The 21,834-nt window shown below is 41.9% G+C and overlaps 1 protein-coding gene across 5 annotated transcripts; it reads left to right on the top strand.

Moving 5' to 3' along the window:
* Nucleotides 1–499: 499 nt before the first annotated feature.
* On the top strand, nucleotides 500–18,484 carry FBXL3 (F-box and leucine rich repeat protein 3). 5 transcript variants are annotated; one of them, XM_086476639.1, is made up of 5 exons: nucleotides 500–604; nucleotides 4,865–5,228; nucleotides 7,594–7,716; nucleotides 11,627–11,798; nucleotides 15,701–18,484. In XM_086476639.1, the coding sequence occupies exons 2-5, from the start codon at nucleotides 4,866–4,868 to the stop codon at nucleotides 16,342–16,344; spliced, it is 1,302 nt and encodes a 433-aa protein (XP_086332765.1). In that variant the 5' UTR covers nucleotides 500–604; nucleotide 4,865; the 3' UTR covers nucleotides 16,345–18,484. The 5 variants fall into 5 exon arrangements, with proteins under 5 accessions (XP_086332765.1, XP_086332761.1, XP_086332773.1 ...); XM_086476635.1 differs by lacking the exon at nucleotides 500–604 and adding an exon at nucleotides 2,761–3,668; XM_086476647.1 differs by lacking the exon at nucleotides 500–604 and adding an exon at nucleotides 3,204–3,211.
* Nucleotides 18,485–21,834: the final 3,350 nt, after the last annotated feature.

Below are 21,834 nucleotides of genomic sequence, written 5' to 3'. Positions count from 1 at the left end.
GATAATTGGCACTGTCCGTGGTGAAGATACCGCTCCTCTGCCGGTATTACCCCCGGTGTGTGTTTCCGGACTTCACTCCCTTCCCTGGCCACCACCCGGCAGCGCGGGCCTTCCCGTCCGCCCCCAGCAGCCAGGCGAAGCCAACGGCCTGCCCGCCGCGGCGGCCCGTTAAGGAGGCGCACGCCGCGGCATCAGGCGGCGAGCGCCCAGCCGGGCAGAGGAGGAGGACGGCAGGGTGAGCCGGCTGCCCCCCAGCAGCCACTGCCCTCAGCGGGGCCGGGCGGCACCGCCCCGCTGTCACGGCTGCGGGGCGGCCACTGCAGCGAGCACCCCCTCAGCCCGCCCGAAGCTTCGCTCGCGCCGCCTCCCGGGGAGGGGACGCGCCGCCATTTTGGCTGGTTTGCGTCGCTTCCGCTGCTGGGAAGTAAACAGAGAGGGAGAGGAGCCGCGACACAGGCAGGACGAGCCAGGCCGGGACGGGCCGTACTGCTGGGCGAAGGAGGCGCTGGGGTCGGCTTCGGTGGAGGGAGCTGATGTGGCCGGAGCGGAGGCGCCGGCGCGGCCCGAGTCCCGGTTAATGCGAAGCGCAGCAGGGAGCCGCCAGGTGAAAGGACTGGAAGGGGGTGGGGCGGCGGCGCAGCTGCAAGACTTTCCTCTGGACCCCGGTTGTGCTGCCAACGTAGGGAGGAGAAGGAGGTCCGGGCGGTGGGTTTGGGGCCCTGCCCGGGAGCGGAGCCCCTGCCTGCCTGCGGTCCGTCGGAGCCCTGGGGCTGGGCCGGGAGGAGCCGGCCCGGAGGTGAAGCGTCGCTGAGAGTAGCGGGGCTTGAAATGACGTCCTCTGTTTTTGTAGGGTGTCCCTCATTGTTTTCAGCAGAGCCTAGTTCGCGGCGATTAGGAGTTAGGCTTGTGTCTGGGTCACCCCCTATTTAAGTCCGCCCATCCCCCCCACCCCCCCAAATAGCGCACTCTGTTGTTTCTAGAACAGCCTTACTTCAGGTCTAAAACAACACAACGAGCTCAGTGGGGCTTGTTCGTGAGAAAGCGTTATTAGGAGGATGTAAACAGCCGTGCAGAGCTGTTGCGGTTTGTTTGGTTGGGTTTTTTTTAGCTGCCATTGTGTTCTGTCTGCACCTTACTCAGCAATAAAAACAATATTAAGCATGTGCTTTGCTCCTCCTACTACTTGGTGACTGAACTATGTGATTATGGTTGAACATGACTGTATTGCAAGCACGATAGTGTGCGTTGCGCCCAGATGCAGAGTTCAGAACACTGAGTTTAGAAACAAGTTGTTATAATAGGTTGAGAAATTTACTTGGAAAACCTTAAGGAGGGAGGATCCTGATTTCACCCACCTTTCTGTCCAGTAGAGTTGGGTATTTTTGTTGGTTTGGGGTTTTTTCAAGCCCTTTCTGTCAAAATCTTCGATTTTAAAGCAAAGTTGATCATAGCAGCAATTTGGAAAAACTAATCAGTGATGTGTCCTGAGTATGCCAGAGAGAGTTAAAAGCGAAATTGATGGTTCAAGCGTGGTAACTTGTGATAAGCAATCATCGTTTGAAAAATAGGTGATACCGAGACAGTAATATACTAGCATGGAATTTTGCATCAGTGTCGTCCTTGTTGAAAAGTTACTGCTCTTGGCTTTGGATTTAAAATGGTTAGATCTCTAGACTATCAGATACATGAAACTAAGTGAACTGAACTGCCTAATTGCATTCGTCTGTTCCTGTGTTAAATTTGCACAAAGGTTTACTCTCTTAAGGAGCCTTCTTTTTTCAGAAATAATTTTTAGATGACTCTGCAGACTTCCATAGGCAAATACGCATTCTTTCAATTTTGTATTTATTTTATTGTTAGGCATATTAAGAGGTTGAAACCAGTTATGTTTTTAAGAAGCTATTCCAATACTTTCAATGTTGAAAGAAGATCACAAAAATTAGTTGAACAAATCAGTTAGAAATTAGATGACAAACTAGTCATCTAATTCTTAAAATCTTACTTTTTTAGTCTTGAGCTTAGATATTTTTTTTTCTCTTTTGAAGAAGTTCCACAAGGAAATATTTTTGAAAACTTATGATTGCTCTCTATGTTTAATTACAGGAGCATCCAAGATGTCAATAACAAAAAGGTTACCTGGAAATGTCTCTTCCCATCCCCTACTTCTCAAGCCATGGCACTTAGAACACATAGCATCTTATTTTCTTGGAGGACTGGACCTGAAATTCATAATTAGTATAGCTCTAATGATGGCCATATTGTCTCTTTTCTTCATTGGCTGTCTAGAAGAACTTCAGATAGTACCCCACAGCTTCAGGAGTGAGTTTTGATCTGTAACCAGCATATGTTAACTACTTAGAACTGAATCAAAGTTAGCTCAGAGGTGCAACTTGTAAATTGGCTGTTGATGACCTGATCCACTTCTGTCAGCTGTGTCTTAGAGGTTATTTTTCCAGCTGAAAAATTTGTAAAGTTTTGTCAGTGGCAGCTCACTCCTTTTGTTCTGGTGGTTTTTTGTTTTTTTTGTGGGCTGTGGTGGGGAAGTGTCAGATCTAGTGCTTGTGTCTTTGAAAATCTCATGTACTGTATATGTGAATTAGCTCTACTGTACGTGCACAATAGCCCCTATAATATGATAAAGGGAGAAAATCTAGAACTTGAACCATTAATGCAGTGATAAAAGTGGCCTACCTAACTAGAAAATTTATGCACATATATTACCTTACTAGCAAAAGATGAGGCAGGATCTTTGTAGAGGAAGCCTTGGAGAGCCAGGTTTATTGGTTACCTTGTGTAGTTTTTTATAGACTAACAAGAGATGGCTTTGAAAATAAAAGACATCAAACATGCTATCCCAAATTTGGCAAGTGAATAGCTTGCCTATGGTAATTGCTCGTTATAACCTAGTTGTAGTTGCTAGAATATTTGTTTCGCATAAAGTTTAGAGGAGTGTTGTGTTTCAGACTGGCTTATTACAAGTAAGGTTGTTGGACTGCCCTTAGCAGTTCTTTCAAACAGAAACATGACAGGTTTGCAGTGGATCTGCTAATCTAATTCTTGATTAGTTATTAAGTTTAATTATTCAGTTTTCACAGTTGCAAAATCCAGTTCCTTCGTTTTTCTGTTAGTTGCAGATGGTTCTATCCAGTTTTCTTGCCTTCCTCCTGTACCAGTGAATTTAGTGGCTCACCAAAAGACCTCTCTCTCTCAGGTGAAAAGCTTGTTTCCACACAGGAGTCACGTTTTGCATAGTCTCATGGTCATGAGCTGTGAATCACAGTAAATAGATCTCATGAAGCAAGTAGAGATTTTTGCCTGGTAGTGTTTTCATCTTATGATTGCCTCCAAGTGCTACTGGGATTAAAAAAACAGGTGAAAAAATTGAGACGCGGTCTGTTTATCAGTCTTTCATGAAAGTATGTTCAGGTTGGTTTGCATCTTTTTGTGAACGGCTTCAGACCTTAAGTGACAGCTTGCTGTTGTCTGGTCAGTAGGTAAGATTAGAGTGTTTCAAAGATAGGTAAGGAGGTGCTGGCTTTGAGAAAATAATCCATGATGCGTTGGATGATAAACAGTATAATTTTTCACTTCTATATCTAGCATATTACACTTTGTTTTTAAAAAAGACTTCTGAACTTTTACTTAGTTGCAGTACCTGGCAGGGAAAGGTAACTATCCAGATCCCAAATGACCTGGGCGTATGATAATCTTATATGTGTAATAGTAGTTGAATGTTAAACCAGAGTGACTGCACTGTGTATGAAGTTCATGTTTATCTTATAGAAATCATGGGGGCTGGGGGCTTGTATACATATCAAACCCACCCCACCCCCGGGTTCTCTTAGCTTTTTAGAGACTAGAATTGAGTGAGTTGTAGTTCTGCGTGGGGTCCCCTTCCTAGTCCTTGAGGACATTATGTGGATCGCATTGAGGCTTTTAAAATTAAATGACTGAATGCGAAGTTAAGTTCAGAAGAACACACTTCGATTAAAACTCAGTTCTGAATATATTTCAGATGTATGTAGTGATGGGTTTTTTTTTTTTCCCCCTTCAATATAAAAGGTAGAACTTGTGTAAGTAAGACCACTATGGAAGAAGTATATACTACTGAGAATGAGATAAGCTTTTGCCTCAGACTTGCTGACTTTAATATGATTTTGAACAAAGTTTGCTGATGCTTCCGTAAACTTTTTTTGAAACTTTCAGACTGTTACTGGAAATCTTTCATAATACCTATTTACTAATTAGTTGGAAAAACAGAAGCACACCAATACTCTTGATGAAATATGTTTTTAAGGATGCTGATTTAAAATAGATGCATGTTGAAGTAACCTTTTTTGAATAAATGAAAATGAAAGGTTTTTCCTGCCTATGAATAAAAATTAAGGGGCAAGATGCAATGCCTGCAAACATTATTGGCTTTCTTGCCTGCGTTTTGCCTTCCACTGTTTCAAATGTTGTTTCTGGTAAACAGGACTGGGGGAGCAGTATGAATGTCTGCTCACAAAAGTATTCAGAAGAGTATCTTTCCATTAGTAGGAAGCTAGAGTGATAATCAACAAAACAGCAAAACAAATGAGGTTCAAAGTGTTCTCAAACACAAAAGTGAAACACTGAAAGAAGAGTGTTATAAATGGATTTGCACTGTTAATGATTAAAGATGCCTGTTTAGATGGTAATGTTAGACTACCGCTAACTCATTGTTACTTATTTGTTTTCTGTTGGGGGGGGGGGGAACCTGCAAAAGTGTGGTTACAGAAAACATGCTTTTACACCTCCACAGTTTTCTATTAATATTGTTCTTTTCAGTTCTCTTACATTTACAAAAATATATAGATTTTTTTTTTTGGTATTATTTTTATAGAATGAAACGAGGAAGGAAAACCAATGAGGCCAACAGCAGTTCATCTGAAGAGACAACAGAGAAAGAATCCAAGAGACACAAGGTTATAGCTGAGAAGACCCTAGTTGTGCAGAGTCCTGACTGGGCAAACCTGCTCCAAGACATCATCCTGCAGGTGTTTCAGTACTTGCCCCTTCTGGATCGTGCTCATGCATCACAGGTCTGCCGAAGTTGGAACCAAGTGTTTCATATGCCTGATCTCTGGAGGTGTTTTGAGTTTGAATTGAATCAACCAGCCACATCTTACTTGAGGGCTACACATCCTGAACTAATCAAGCAAATAATAAAGAGGCATTCCAATCACCTGCAGTATGTAAGCTTCAAGGTAGTGTATTTTGTAGGCTTTTTAAAAGTAATTTTCTAGAAATAAAAGCATTTGTTAAACTTGGTTCTTTTTTCTTTCTTTTTTTTCCCCCTGCATTTTATTTAGAATGTTTTAAGGAAATATCTGTGATACTTTTGAGACAATTTTGATGGTTCATCTATATACATATCAAAGCATGAGAAAGTATGATTGAATTAATGTCAGTAATTGAAATACTGATAAGTGGTAATTGACAGTTGTGATCAAAACGTTTAACCTGCTGAAAATTAAACATCATCAGTAGTGTTAGAAAAGGCTTATGATGTTATTTGTGTGATTAGGATTGCCAACTATTTAAAAGAAATATGGCAGGTTCCAGTGTGGTAAGCCTTGTTTTCAGGCCTAGTATACTGAAGGAATGGGTTTTCTAAATGGGCGTATAGACATGGAGGCTACCTCCTCATCCACTTGTTTATGTGGATATATTCTGAGGACCAAAACTTGGAATGACAGTTCTGAACTTTTCCTTGCCTTAATTTCATTAGGTGGGGATTTTTTTGTTTGGTGTTTTTCTTTTTCTTTTCTCTTGTAGCATCTTAGCTGCTTAAAATTCTGCCTTAATGAGTGTGCAGAAATACTTCAGTTCTGATACTACTGTACGTGTGGGTACCTGCCTCAGAATTAAGTTGGATCAGGATGCATAAATGGAGCATTTCCCCATTTCACATCCTGTAGGGAGCTGGATCTAATATTCATGGTTAGAAAACATCTGATGCACAGAGAGTGACTTCAGTACTACTGGTAAGCAGCTGGCAGTTTTAGTACGAGATGGTATGGGACTGTCGGTGTATGGCATCTACTCAGCACGGCTGCGTTTCAGTGAACCGAAAAAGTACATGGGATTTGCACAGGATAGTCTCTCCACTGAATGTGCTTGGCTGAGAAATGTGGTTTGGTCAGAACTGGCTTTGTTAACATCGTGGAATTATTTTCAGCAGATGAAAACCTTTAACATTGGCCTACATAATCACTGTGTTTTGGAAGGGTGCTGTGAAACAGTCATGGTTGCGTATGCATTAGCTATGTGACAGATTTGGAAAGGAAATGACTTTGCAGCAAGGCTGACGTACTAGTTGGTTGTTTCTGAGACGTGGCAGTTCTAACATAGGAATCATCAGCGTGTGGGTAGCTGGGGCACCTCTGCCTGATCACGTGTATTGCTGCTGACTGATGCAATACCAGGTACAAACTGTTATCACAGGGTTTGCAGGGGTTTTATCAGTGTCCAAATAAAGGAAACTTATAGCAGTATTGGAATGACCTTCCAGTGTGTATCTCCTGTTTATGTTACTTTGCAACAGGTGATTTTGAAGGATTTCAGATGCTCTTCACTGGTGGGGTGATACCTGCATCATTTCTTCAATGTGTCCCTTCAGTTGTCCTTCAGTGTTGCAGAATGAACGCTAGATTGCAGGAAATAGCAAGTGACAAGGACAATTGCAAGGAAGTGGGTATAACACTGACTCTTACTCTGTCAGGGCTGAAAACTTGGGGTTTTCTTGTAGGCGAAAGAAGATGGGATTGTTGAAAATGGAGATTTTTCAGCTTGTGTTTGAGCAGAAAATGAACATTCATGGGACTTAGGTCAGTTGCTGACAAGGTAGCGTAGCTTATGATTGACTTAAAATTGATCTTGTGTTCAAGGTTTTTACTGTTCTGTAGGTTTGAAAAGCTGTCACGCCTACTGTATAGAAGAGGTTATTTGGAAAGCACACCCGAGTGTTGGGGGGAATCCACTGGAAGCACGTTAAGTGATCTAGTTGTATAACAAGCTGACTAATGAAGATTTTATTGGTTTTTTCCCCCAGAGTATCCATTGCATATCTGTTGTATTAATGATGAAGGCGCAGTCATACAGGTTCATATGATAATGCACTTAACTCCCGGCAGCTCTCTGTTTTGAGCTGAGTCACCGTAAAAGGAAGCAGCTCTTCCATACAGTAAAGGATTTGTAGAATTCCCGCATTTTGAGAAGGAAGAATGTAAGGAGGAAGTGGGGTAGGCTCTGGGCCCAAATAGTAAGCAAGCAGAGGTTCATTTGATGTGGATTGAATATTTTGGAACAAACTGTTTAGCTGACCCCTCACCATGCTAAATTTTACCAAAGTGTTTAGGAGAGTCGTAAATTTATAGCAAATGGTCTTGGATTTTCGGTATGTACTTTTGGGGGAAAAGAGAGTAACATTGATGGTGTTTTGTGGGGGTTTTTTTGACGTCACATTTCAGAAAGTAAAATGAAAAATGTTAATGTACAACTACTCTGCTTTTTTGTAAAAAGTGTGTTTGGTGCAGTGTTTTTTGAACAGTAAATCTGTTTCGTTTTCAGGTGGACAGTAGCAAGGAATCTGCAGAAGCAGCTTGTGATATTTTATCACAGCTTGTGAATTGCTCTCTGAAAACACTTGGGCTAATTTCAACTGCCCGGCCAAGCTTCATGGATTTACCAAAGGTATTTTAATATCTATATTTTTCTATAGCAAAGTATTGTGGTGTTTCATACAGTATTTCTATAACTTTATGAAAAGTTTTATTCTAAGAATATGAATCTTTGGCAAAGAAAACTTTATTACTGGGCCCTATTAAACAGAGCAACCGAGATGTTGTACTAAGATGGATAACTAAAGTTTCACTCGTTCTCTGTATCATGTGAGAACTTAGGCCTGACCTTGTTCTTCCAAGTCCTCCTGTCTGTTGAACTCAGTGTAATACTGAGCAGTATGATGCAAATCGGGAGCCTGGACGAGTCATGTCTGTGTAATTGTAATGTGGGATGGTGGGGGATGTTTAAGAGACGATTATAATCAAATGAGTGGTAGAGTTTTATCCGTGTGGACTTGCTGTAGGGATTGTATTATTGTTGAGCTCTCTTCAGAAAGAGCTATGATCATGATTTTCAGTACCTCATGTCACAGTCAAGTGTCGGAGGCAAAGTGCACTGTATTTCTTAAATTTTCTGTCAGTTTTACCTTGCATGTTTACCAAAAATTAATTATTTTTTTTAGAAGTCATCTAATCTAGAGGACAACAAACCTCTTACGTGTACTTCTAAATGAGGATTCTAATAGTGAGGTAGAAGTGTGTGTACTGTTGCTGAGGAGCAGGAAAGTGGTTGGGGTAACCTGGGCTGCGTGTTCTGTGGCAGGGACATCTCGGATGTCTTGCAGCCTCAGTTCCTGAATCCAGTCCACATGTATGTGAAGGGGAGATAGAGCTAGACTATTAGCTGATCTTGCTGATGTCATTGCTGATGATGGCAACAAGGACAAGGAAGAAGTAGGGAGAGCCTCAGGAAGTAGGCTATAGGGTTTAAGTAAGGTTAGCTACAGAAGGATTATCATTTATTTTCCTTGGCAGTGATCACAGCTGCACCATGTAGTCCTGAATATGCATTTTTAATCCTTAATTTTATAAGATTTTCCCGATCTTTAAGTATTTTTTGTATGGTTTGTTTTTTTTTTCTTTTTCAATGTGCTTTGAGATGTGACTATAAGAAAACCTGAACGTAGTGAAAACGATCCACAGTCTTAGTGTGTTAGTGGAACTTTGTCCTTTCAGCTCTTGCATGTGGTGTTATTTCTTAATCTGGATGCTGTTTTAGCACTCTTTATTTTTCACTGGAGGGATGTGTTACAGTCCTATTCAGCTTGCTGAGTAATTGTTTGTAGTAGCTTGCTATGGCCTTATTCAGCTTCAAGGCTTCTAAAATACAGGCTTCCTTTTTTGTTCCTAACAGGTTCACATGTGGCCTTTTAAAAATACATTCAAAATGAGCCAAGATTGACTCTAGGCATAATTTGCTTTCTGATATTTACCACTCCATAATTGTCTCCATAATAATATTGTCACCCACATAAGTTAACCCCAGCAATGATTTGTAAAGAATAGAATTCGACCATGAATAAGGTCTTGTGGGAAGCCGTTAGTAACAGTCCCATTGGATGAGAAGCAGGCAAAGATGAATGGATCTGAAAAATGGTTAACACAACATAATGATTTTATTTCTGTTTTAATCAGACTGTACAGGAAGTCGGAACTACTTTGCATTCTCTTTGTTGGCACTCTTGTGATTTCGAATAACATATCTAGCAAATACTTGTAAATCACATTTAGCATTGTGTTGCCTAGTCTGTTCACTACTAAATGAATCTTTTAAAGAATCATACTATAGGCTACATGTGTGTCAATATTCAAAAGACATTAAATTCTCAGCTTTTAAATTCTGGGATATTGCCCATCTTCTGTTAGCTCTTCAAACTACGGTTTCAGGTTACCTGTTTTTGTAAACATGGTTAACTTTCTTTGCCTTTCCATTTAACAGCCTTCTTAGTGAAGGGAATTACATTCTAAACACATAAAATAAACCCAGAATCCTAACACTTCTGAAATGCTGAGTGGAAATATTATTAAAGCATCTTTTCTTCTGTACGTAACATATATAGTCAGTGTATTGTCAGTGTAGTTGGGAGTGTTCCCTAAAGACAAAATGCCTAATGCTTCTGATTTGAACTTTCTTTCCATTTGCATGAACTGACTTTGACAGTTTATGTTAATGTGAAAATGTTAATTCCTGCTCTGAATGAAATTGTGAGTTTTAGCAAACCCACAAACCTGTCACATAAGAATGAGCAAATACTGCTGCCAGGCCTTTTCTCATATAACTGTATTCAGGATTCTACACGTACACGTGGCTCACAGAATCATTAGGTTGGAAAAGACCTCTAAGATCATCAAGTCCAACCATCAACCTAACACTGCTATGCTTCTAGACTAAACCATGTCCCCAAGTGCTACATCAGCACAGTTTTTGAACACCTCCAGGGATGGTGACTCCACCACTTCCCTGGGCAGCCTCTTCCAATGTTTCACTACTCTTCCAGTGAAGAAATTTTTCCTAATGTCTAATCTAAACCTCCTCTGGCACAATTTGAGGCCATTTCCTCTCATCCTATCGCTTGTTACTTGGGAGAAGAGACCGATGCCCACCTCACTACAACCTCCTTTCAGGTAGTTTGTACAGAATGATAAGATCTCCCCTCAGCCTCCTCCAGGTTAAACAACCTCAGTTCCCTCAGACGCTCCTTGTAAGACCTGTTCTCCAGGCCCTTCACCAGCTTTGTTGCCCTTCTCTGGACACACTCCAGCACCTCAATGTCTTTCTTGTAGTGAGGGGCCCAAAACTGCACATGGTATTCGAGGTGTGGCCTCACCAGTGCCAAGTACAGAGGCACGATCACTTCCCTACGCCTGCTGGCCACACTATTTCTGATACAGACCAGGAGGCTGTTGGCCGCCTTGGCCACCTGGGCACACTGCTGGCTCATGTTCAGCCGGCTGTCGACCAGCACCCCCAGGTCCTTTTCTGCCGGACAGCTTTCCAGCCGCTCATCCCCAAGCCTGTAGCACTGCACGGGGTTGTTGTGACCCAAGTGCAGGATGTGGCACTTGGCCTTGTTAAACCTCATACAATTGGCCTCAGCCCATCGATCAGAGTGAAGCAGTATTGAAATAGCAGTAGCAGGTGATTTTACAGAAGACTTAAGGTAGTGCACGAGGGAAGTACTTTTTCTTCTGTCAGTCTTATAAAAAAATCATGAAGATAAGCTAATTATTCACTTCCTTCATACCACCACTGATTTCTACAAGCACTGCTGTTTCTGCTCCTCATTCTGTGCTTCTCAAGTTAAGGCATCCTGGGCTCTGTCTTTACTGGTAATTTTCAGTGGTTACATAAAAATGCTGAGGAGCAACATTGAGCACTGCACCTACATTGTCTATGCTGCTTAATTAGTAATTAATTGATCACCTGCTCCTTGGCTCTGTTTGGACCACTCCGAGTAGCTTTCCGAGACAAATCCATTCAAACCCCAAGTACTCTGTGTGGCTGGTAGGCAGGCAGTGGTACCATTTGGCTTTGGACACATCTTAGCAGTACAGGGTTGCCACTCTTGGCTGTGTTTGCGTTTCACCTGTGCAGCACAACTCACCACATGGGAATTCCGGTTCTAGAAAATGCTTCTTTTAGAGTGTGACGTGCAAATTATCCTCAAAATTAGGGCTTCTAGGCTTGCTCTTTGCTCCTGGTCTTCCTGTAGATTTAAGTTTGTGTTGTGAATTGTCTTGGGCCAGGTTCTTGATTTATGTTTAATGTTAGATGTTCTGATTTGCCAAATACATAGACTGATAGCAAAAAATTATTATCCTTCCTGTACTCAAAAATATGTTGATTATAGTATTAGTTTTTAATTATGCAATATCAAAAGAATGTTTTTTCAGCAAATGCTGTCAGTAAGTAAAAGAAAACTAGGACTGCTGTGTACAGTGTAAAACCATTGAAACTATTAAATTATTTTTTTTTCCAGTCTCACTTTATTTCTGCACTGACAGTGGTGTTTGTAAACTCCAAATCCCTCTCTTCGCTTAAGATTGATGATACACCAGTAGATGATCCATCTCTCAAAGTGCTAGTGGCTAACAACAGTGACACACTCAAACTGTTGAAAATGAGCAGTTGTCCTCATGTTTCTCCAGCTGGTAAGCTACTGTGTTGTGTTTTGTTTTAAATAGATACATAAAATTCTGCCTGAAACCAGTAAACTCCTGAAAAAATAGGGGTAGGATGAGAGTGAGGATGAATGTGGTAACTATAGCAGCTGTCACTGAATAAAATACTAATTCAACTGATTGTCAATCCATCTATCCCACCCCTTGCAGAGTGGCCACGGAGCTAATAACAAAATAGTGCATGTCTGTTCTGAACAAATAACTAACTTCTCATGGAACAAAAGAGTATGCATTGACTTGATAGTACACGACTTCTACAGTGACTATTTAAGTATTCCGGTATAATTAAGCTTTTTGGAACGCGAGTTCCTTTTCTGCAGTTTGTTATGTCTGGGGTTTTAGTGTTGCAATGTCGTGGATTATGAAGATGCTGGTTTAGTTGTTCTGAAAGAAAGCAGTTTAATCTTTTGCTGGAGACTAAGTGCAGACGGCATCAACAAAGGAGAGGTGAGACTGTGCTGTGCAGAAGTTCTGCCACTACCATATATACTTCGTTAACTCTCTGAAGTGTGTTTGTAGCAAGAGTGAAGCCAGCTTGTGTCAGAACAAAATCACTCAAGATTGTTGAAGTTCATAGAATTAATGTTGTGGAAGACTTACGCAATGCACAACAAGTTTGAGATTGATTCACAGCCCATCAGCTTAACACTTAAGAGTTTTTCACTGAGAAATGGAAGAGGAATTGTAAATGAGATGCTGGCAACGTAGTTCAATTCCTCTTCTGAGAATAAGTAGAAACTACTGTAGTCACCAAAATTTTATTCATGTAAATGCATTGCAGCTGTAAACATTAGGTATATGTAAAATTCACCAGCAGGTCTCCTAATAGATGGCGAAAAAGATACTGTTGCAGAGGGCGTATTGCTGTAGTGATAACAAACAAAACACAGACTTAATAGTTTTTACAGGTGCAGCTCTCAAAAAAATCTTGAGTTTGGTTTTGTATAAAGTCCTGAAAATGCGGGTTGGTTTTGCAGATTTTTCCAGCAAAGTGTTCACCAGCATGTTAACTGGAATGTTATTTTCTTCAAAGCTCTGTAATTGCAGATAGGGGGTTGTTTAAATTGGCTTGAGTGACTGTTTTTTATGACATTCATTTGAGAATGGTTCTGCCGGAGATGTACAGGAGCCACAGTGTGTCTTCCAGGAGGATTAGGCTCCAGCAGTAATTCGTAGCTAGGCAAAGAGAGCAGTTTCCTTGGACTTGGAGCCAAGAGCAAGCTGTCAGCTCTAGCAGGCTTTGCTGGCTTTTGGCTAATCCTGGCCAGAAGGTTTTATGGAACATCGTACACTTGATAATTTGGGAGAGGGTACGAACACAAAGTTGTTTGACTGTTGTATTCTGTCTGATGTATGATGTTTTAAATTGGAGGAACGGTGGGTAAGAAATGGCAATGCCTGTTTAAGGCACAAGGGGCACAACTACTGTTGTCCTTCATGAAGTAGAGGGGAATAGAATGGGATCAGATACATTAGTGACAAAACCAGAGAGCACTAAGCAAACGGCAGGAGAATTTGATTGCTTAATTCAGGTATGGGTGTGCCTTGAGATGGAGAAAAAAGTGGGAACAAAAGAAAGGAGCTGATGTGTAGATACTTGGCTTCGGAGCAGGCAGGCTGCAAAAAATACACTCTTGAAGGAAAATGAGAAACTTTGAACCTGGATTTTTTTTCTGATGTGTGTATTATAATTAGCAGGTTGCTCTAAATATGGAAAACCCAAAAGGGCCCTGAGTTACACAAAAATAAATACTTACAGATGCACATAAATGGTATAACATGCCTTCAAATTGCAGTGTGTGTGGGAGGAAATGTTTATTACTAGATAAGGAAGTTTGTTAGTGAAGGACAGAGAAGAGTAATGCGAGTAGTGCCAGAGAGACTCCACTGCTGCAGGAATAAAGGGAAAAGATTGATACCAAACTGTGACTTCTTTGCTTCTGAAAGATTCTCAATAATCCCTAAGTTACTGCACAAAGATAAAGAGATGTTTGGGTTTGGCTGGAGAAACAAAGTCAGTGCTGTATTTCTGATCTCTGTGAGTATGTGCAAAGTTTCTTCTGCTTGCTGTTTCCCCTCTGAAGCTAACATGCATTAGAACTGCAACAGGACCTTGTAAAACAAAACAATGGTTATTTTAAAATCTGCATCAATGTGCTGTTGTTTATTTTCTGAGACATTAGCAGAGGGAGCAGAAAGCATTTCTGTACGGGCTGTGGTTTTGCTCTGCTTTGGGGGTAGGAGGGTTGCTCCTCTTCGAATGGGGGATAGGGGAGAAGAGTGGATGTAGGATGTGTCCGCATCAGCAGTTCAGTAGAGGGATTTTTTTGGGTGTAAGTCTGTGCTGTATGATATTGAGCAATTTACCACTTGGTGACATGAAGGTTTAGGCAGCACCTGGGGATGTTCTGTGAATGTTCCACTTGCAGTGTGGCCTCCAGGGAGGCCCTCCAGCAGGTAACTGCACTGTCTTGATTGTCAGTTCTATATGCAGGATACATAATTTCGTTGCTATGATGTGATGTGGGTGTCCAGTCCTGGACCGGTAACAAATCGCAGCAGGTTGAACCCCAGTTCTTCCCTTTTTCCATTGCACTAGTCAATAACATACCCTGAAAGTTAACAAAAGTTACTTGTTTTAATTCATCGTAATGAACTTTTTATATTTGAAATGACACTGGTTGATACAGTGAGGAGAGCTGCTGATGCACGTGTTCTTGTAGATCTTCAGGTGGAAAATACTGATATTTTTGATGTATAGATATTCATGCAATATTTTTACAGTAATTTTTTGAAGAAAGTGTTTTTAGGCTCAATGTAGGCTTCTCTTTTGAGTTTAATAACTGCATCTTAAAATAACTGCTGTCTTGCTATGTTTCTTCCTGTTGTCTCAAAGCTATAGGGTATTGAGCTCAGGTGTCTCACTTGCATATGAAATGCTATGTTCTCATCTCCTCTGTTAATCGAAAGACCATATCACATGAAATGTGGAGGACGATACGCTTTTTCAGTGCCCTTTTTTTTTTTTTTTTAAGGACTGTTCCCAGTGTGGTACCATTGCTTGTATCTGCAAATAGGATAAGTGGAAGCCTTATAGACTGAACTGAATTCTTTTTGTTGATGTCTTTGTCTTCCATGAGCAGCAGGTTATACTGATTCGTTAAAGGGAGAGTCTGAAAACGGCTGGCTTAGGAATTACTGCTCCCAATTTTTACTGTTTTCCTTGTTTCTTGCTGTTGCTTTTCCAAATTTAAGTATTTATACTTTGCTAGAAAGAACAAATACTGACAACAGCAACTTCTGTATTTAATTAAAATCTGGCATTCATTTTACGTTTGCTTTCCTCAGGTGCCAGGTGTCATTCATGATTGCTTTGCCAGCTAGAGGGGGACAGCAGTTCTGCCAGAGGGGGACAGCAGTTCTGCCAGAGCGGGCTGGGGAAATAACCTTTCTTGTGAGCAAGCCCCTGTTACAAAAGCGAACTTGGGTGTGTGTGGTCTTAGGACAGGGCCGCACAGGCAGAGAATGCTATTTCTGTATTTTTCACATGAGAATCAGCTCCCAACAGGAAAGCAGACGATGCAGCGTGTTAACTTCTTGATGTTTCGCTAGCAAAACAGCGATGTCGTCACACAGTGTATGGGTATCTTACAGCGTAGGAGCAAGGAAGTCACAAGACCATGCTTATGTGAAGAACGTTCGTGTTCTGGTTGTCCAGTATGATTTTGTGTTGATGTTCTGTCTTGACTGCATGTTGAAATATGTGGTCTTTGCACCCTCTTGACACATAAAACCAAACTCAGTCTTACGTTTCCTGTTGTTATTAGTATGTTTAGCTGTGTAAACCCTTCCCTAATATTCTCTTTTCCCAGGTATCCTTTGTGTGGCTGACCAGTGTCATGGCTTACGTGAGTTGGCACTAAACTACCACCTGCTAAGCGATGAGCTTCTGCTTGCTTTGTCTTCTGAAAAACATGTCAGGTTAGAACACTTGCGCATTGATGTCGTCAGTGAAAATCCTGGACAGACTCAGTTCCACACAATCCAGAAGAGCAGCTGGGACGCTTTCATCAAGCATTCTCCTAAAGTAAATTTAGTGATGTACTTTTTCTTGTACGAAGAAGAGTTTGACCCGTTCTTTCGTTACGAAATACCTGTCACTCACCTTTACTTTGGAAGATCAGTAAGCAAAGACGTACTTGGCCGTGTGGGGATGACATGTCCTCGGTTAGTTGAGCTGGTGGTGTGCGCCAATGGATTGCGGCCACTGGATGAGGAGCTGATCCGTATCGCAGAACGTTGCAAGTACCTGTCAGCTGTTGGCTTAGGAGAATGTGAAGTCTCTTGCAGTGCCTTTGTTGAGTTTGTGAAGATGTGTGGCGGTCGTCTCTCTCAGCTTTCTATCATGGAGGAAGTTTTGATTCCTGATCAGAAATACAGCTTGGAGCAGATTCATTGGGAGGTTTCAAAGCATCTCGGTAGAGTCTGGTTCCCGGACATGATGCCCACGTGGTGAAGTCCTTACAAGACTTCAGGGCAGATGGAATAGCACCTTAAACCCAAGCTTACACTATTGCAATTTATTGTATAAGCTTATTTAATACTAGAGTTTTTACTGTAAGTTACTTCGTTGTTTGATTAGAAAAGGAATTTTTCATTCAAAAATTATTTATGAAATCCAGGTTCAAAACCAGAAATCATGGATAGCTCCAAATTCTGTTTCCATGCAAGCGAAAATCTGTTTTCTGTTTCAGATTTGTTCTTTTTCATGGATGGTGACTTCAAACTTTTATGGAAATAAAAAAAATGTATTTAAAATATTGAAAGGCACCTGCAAAATGCCACTTTTAATATGCTGTCCTTCTTCGCTTTAGATACTAGTATTAAACGCAGTCAGCGTTGATCTTAAACAAAACAAACAAAACCCCACCAAAATTGCATGCTGCTGTTGCAGACTTGAGCATTTTCAAACCCAGTCAGTTCGATGACAAGATTACGGGTGTCAGGAGTATTTCGTAGGCTGTGAAATGCAGACATCCTTTTATAGAAAAAGTCATAAAAGGCAAGAGCAATACACAATAATATAGTTTAGACAATTGAAATAGAAAGTGTGCTACCTTACTCAAGAGATTATTAGATCCGTCTGAAATGTATTTAGAGTGCAAACAAATAGTAGCGCGAGATGCCGAAAGTGGTGCGGGGTTTTTTTCCCCTCTATGCATTTTAATGTAGTTTGCTTACGGGGTCTCGGATCTGTGTCTAAACCTGTTTTAAGGTATTTTATGTCTAGCTCAGGAAGCGAAAGCATTCTGGGGAAAAATGTAGATATGTTGTGTTTAAAAACACGTGAGAGTTAATGAGCTTTTCCTGCACATTAATGGGTTTTGCAGCGTACGGTGAGATGGAATAATGTATAGTTTATTACATGAACCCTGCAGCGTTAAATGCGGTGACACGGATGTGAGCAGCGTGAGACAAGAAAGTTAACATTTGAACGGTGACCAAGAACCTCTTAACAAAATCTTAGACCTTTTGGCTGCTTTCAGGTTGAGAGAAATGACATTTTAACAGTTGCTTAAGCTGTATAAACTAATTGTATCCTGTAAATCTGTTTCGGAAATGTTTATGTATAAAGTGAATGTTTGATAGATGATCATTTTGTATACCTATAATTCAGCTAGTTCGATAATTTCATAATATTTAAAAACCTAAAAGCAGTAAACTTGCGTGAAGTAGAGCAATAGGTAAAAATTTGTTTTGAATATTTGGTAAATCAGTTTTATCAAAGAAAGTTTTTAGTCTGTAAGTGGTGTAGGCAACACATTGCCTGTGATCGGGATGTGGCTTGTGACTTCATTTCTTACCACCACCAGTTACGTTATTTCCTCTTTTACGTTATTGGCTGGTAACACTGAAGTGTTCCCGTGACTGCGGGATGGGTTTGGAAGGTGTGGTCAGCCACTGGCCAGGCACAGCTGCTCCAGCTGCAGGCTGTGCCAAGCTCAGCTGGTGGCTGCTCATTCGAGCTGCACAGCTAGTTCTGGTAGTAAGTAAATTTTCTTCATTTCTGATTTCAGTCATGTTTATCCAGATGTATAGTTCAAGTGTAATACACTTATGAGCATATTTAAGTTCATAACTATTTTGAGCAAACATTGCTCGGCGGACTGGACATCTTTATAGGGGAGTTGTATGTTTCTGTAGAGCTTTGATTTAAAAATTGCATTTTATGAAATACACTTTTTTTGTATTAGAATTTGTTAAATGAATGTAATACCATAATTTGCTTTTATTTGTATAAAAGTTGTCAATATATTTAGTCCGTAAAAGCAAAAAATCTCAGTGTTTTTTATGTTCTGACTCTTGGAATTGCCTATGTGATAAAGGTGGAGTAACATTAGTTATTTTGGGAAGAGGACACTTTTTCACTAAATGAATGTGTGAAATAATCCTGTTCATAACGCAGCTAAAACGTCTTTGGACCTTGGCTGCTGATGCCAGCGAGGTGTGTTGGTCTGTTGCTTACTGCGGTGGTGGTGGTAATAACTGAAAGGCACGAGACAGCCTAAGTAGCTGAGCTCCCTCACCTCTGGAATTCACGTCTCTGAAGCCCAGCGTTCCCCTTCTCATGGAGAGACCTTTGCCAGACCCCAAGCTGGGGAGTGTGCTGGCAGCTGAAGGCTTTGTGCTTAGCTGTAGTGGAACTGCCTCCCCAGCACAGGAACTGGCTGGCCTCTTCTGAGGAGGTCTCTGTCTTGCGGCATAGACTTCAAAAAGTCTTTCATAGATGACCACTGTATCCTGTTATGAAAATGTTCAAGGATAAGAAAACCACTTGAAAGCAGTTGTCTCTCCTCTTCCACTGAAGGTCGGCAATTTTTATACATCAAACCAACTACAGCATCCTTAGCTCAGATAATCCAGCCAGCCATAAAGCAAACTTCCCAGGCAAGCCTATGTTCTCAGTAGCTTCAGGAAATGGTACAATACTCCTTTTGTGCAACTCTTATTTTGCCTTCTGTACCTGTTGGAACAAATGAATAATAATTAAAAAAATTAATCCATGACACAAGTAGTAACAAGAGGACCACAGACTGTCATGAAGTTCAGTAGAAACATGAACACGGGTGTCTTAACAGCTGTATAAAATTTTCCCTGGGTTCACCTTTATTTCTTCTTGTTTTCAGAAGAAGATAATCTCGTGGCACCTTGGTTGTCCTGTTTGGGGTAGGAGTTGTTAATGTGTGCCATCACAAATCTTACCTCTGACACAAATCTTACCTCTGACACAAGTGCTACATCAGGGTTTTTTTTGTGTAAAATTACTCTTGAAAGCTGTTGATTCCAAACAGCTGGGGTAATTGTAACCAGTTTATGCTAATTTATTATGAGATAATACATCAAAATTGAAAAGGTGAGGGATTTAAGAGCAGCTGTATTTTTACCCTTAACTGCAACATGCATAAAAGTGGGGAGCAGAACCAAGCATGGTCTGAAGTGACCAATAAATCCTGTCTTCAAAGCATGAGTCATTACTCAGTGATACATTCACTGGAAACAGGCAAAACAGAACATAGGAGCTTGTCCTTGAGCCTGGCAGTTGGGACAGTCCCCTGGTTCCTACCATCAGGCAAGTGCTAATAGCAGTTGTTTGTGAGCAAAATGTTATGTGTGATCCTATTATTCCTGCTTCCCCCCCGTGACCCTCAGCAGGAAGACGTCCACCTCAAACGCTTGAGCTAAATAGGTGGTTTTCACGTGCAAACAACAAATCATCAGGTGTACAGAAGCTGTTAGATGTCACAAACATTTGCTTTTTAAGTGATAGATGTGTCATCTCTATGGATTTATCTAGGCCTGTCTAAACTTGACAGAAGTAGCCAGCTCGTCACCTCAGTGTTATTTTGGATCGAGCTCTAATAGGCCTAATTCAAGGATTCTGGATCCTGCCTACAAACGAGCACTGCACTCGCTAACTTCAGTCTAAATGCTAATGAAACTATTTCCAGTGCAATAATTAGTCAACTTCAAAAACTGCACCTCTTCCACAATTCCTGTTTGCACCGGCAATTTTATTTCCACCCAGCTGTGCATTCAGTCTGAACAGCTGGCTTTTAAAGTTCTGACCAAAAACTCCCAAATTGAGAGAAGCAAGAAAAGTGAAGGGCTCTCTCTCCAACACTTGGGTCCAGAAGGAATAAATACCGGCCTCAGAAGGAGCTCACGGACATTTAAAAAATCAGTGAATGAACAGCACTGCCAGGCTGAGCACAGACCTCTACTCTGAGGGAGCATGACTTACCCCACCATAGCATCTGCTTTAGGCTCTCAAAGGTCTCTCTAGCTGCATCAATGCTACAAGCTTTTTAGCAAATGCTAGAAAAGGGGCTTCTACTGGCTTGGTTCTATGATCCTATTTCCCCTTCAGAGCTTTGGACACTGGTTTTGAGAGTGAGGCTTTTTTCTGAGAGGATAAACGTGGGTTCAACAATGTTGAGGGTTTCGAAGTCATAAAAACATGCATCAACAAGAATGTATCTTCTGTAGACAGCCTTGCTGCACCCCTTTATCTTCCCTACTGCCTCCTGGATTACCTCCTCATAATCTAAAGACTATGTAGCTCCTCTGTTTAAAGCAAGGGCTTGTGACTTCGGCTGCAAAGATTAAAGTCTTTCAAGTTGAGGCAGAAGATGAAGTGAACAGTAACAGTGGAACTGATTAGCAGTTTTCCCGTGCGCAACAGGGGTGCGCTCATCACCTCACTCCTCTCACACTAGCTCTCATGCTCGTCCCGTCACCTGATAATGCAGTTCAACTGATTAATTTTAGTGACTTTTTAATACAAGGTTCACTTTCTGCCATTCTCAGGATTTCAATCAAATCACTGTATACTCCCCTCTTGGGCTGCAGCATGCTGTTAGCTTGGCTCAAGCCAAATGAAAGTGCAGAGTTGGCTTCCTGTGTTACTGCTTGGCCGTGATGCAGTAATAACCTCTGCGGGCGTGCTACTCATCCTGCAACTAGTTTAAAAAAACCCCAAACAAACCAGAAGTAAGCAGCATGCACTTGGCAATGATTATGCTGCTGCAGGGGTATTTTTTGTGTATAGGCTCTCTGGAAGGCCAGTGTTCCCTTGGCATTGGTCAGAGGGGTTTAAAGGGAGCTAGTTGCCAATTCGCTCTAGGCATAGCCTGGAAAAGGCCTCAAGGACACCGCAGCTGGCACAGCACCATGACAGGAGGTATCACTGCCAATTAGAGGCTGCAATCACTTTTTACAGGCAAATCTGAGGCAAATGTGGATTTTTAACTGGGACTTTGACACCCCACAAACTGTCATTGCTTCTTTCATATGAAGGATTCCAAGCTTTCTGAAGAAATTTAAAAGGAATATAAACATGACTTCTATGAAACTGATCTAACTAAAGACTCAAGTAGATTTTAAGACAGGACACTGCGAGAATACTGCAGTTAAGCGTCGAAGTTGACATCAAAAGAGGCTGTTTGCCTTCTATCTGTGCTAGAAAACACACACAAAGCTTAGGAAGAGCCATCTGTATTGTCTTTGAAGTGCAGATTAAGGAAGCAAAATGGTGAAAATATACCACCGGCGCCATTGTAGCCACCGAGGCAAAGGGCTCCGGAGGGGAGGATCGTGCCGGGGGACCCTTCCTGAAGCGGCAAAACCGCGGCAAGAGCGAGGCGGCAGAAGCGCCGGGAGCGAGAGGGTGCCCCAGCGCCCCGAGAGGGCAGAGCGAGCGCCTGACGGGGTCAGCTGGGACCCGCCGTGGGCGGGACAGGAGTGGCGGCGGCAGTTGAACAGCCAGTGTGGCCGCCATGTCGGCGTGACTGACGGCGGCCAACCCCCGCCCAGGCGAGAGCAGCCCCGGGGAGCGCGAGCGAGCAGAGCGCGGCCACCAGGGCGGGCAAAGGGGGCGCGGGGCGGCCGTTGGGGCGGCGGTTGGGGCGGGCGGGGCGGGCGGGGCGCGGTCCCTCTCCCGGCTCTA

The sequence above is a fragment of the Leptosomus discolor genome, chromosome 1, assembly GCF_034619465.1.
Source record: "Leptosomus discolor isolate bLepDis1 chromosome 1, bLepDis1.hap2, whole genome shotgun sequence".
NCBI classification, from domain to species: Eukaryota; Metazoa; Chordata; class Aves; order Leptosomiformes; family Leptosomidae; genus Leptosomus; species Leptosomus discolor.
The sequence above is the reverse complement of the archived record's forward strand: the minus strand, read 5'-3'. Positions and strand labels throughout refer to the sequence as shown.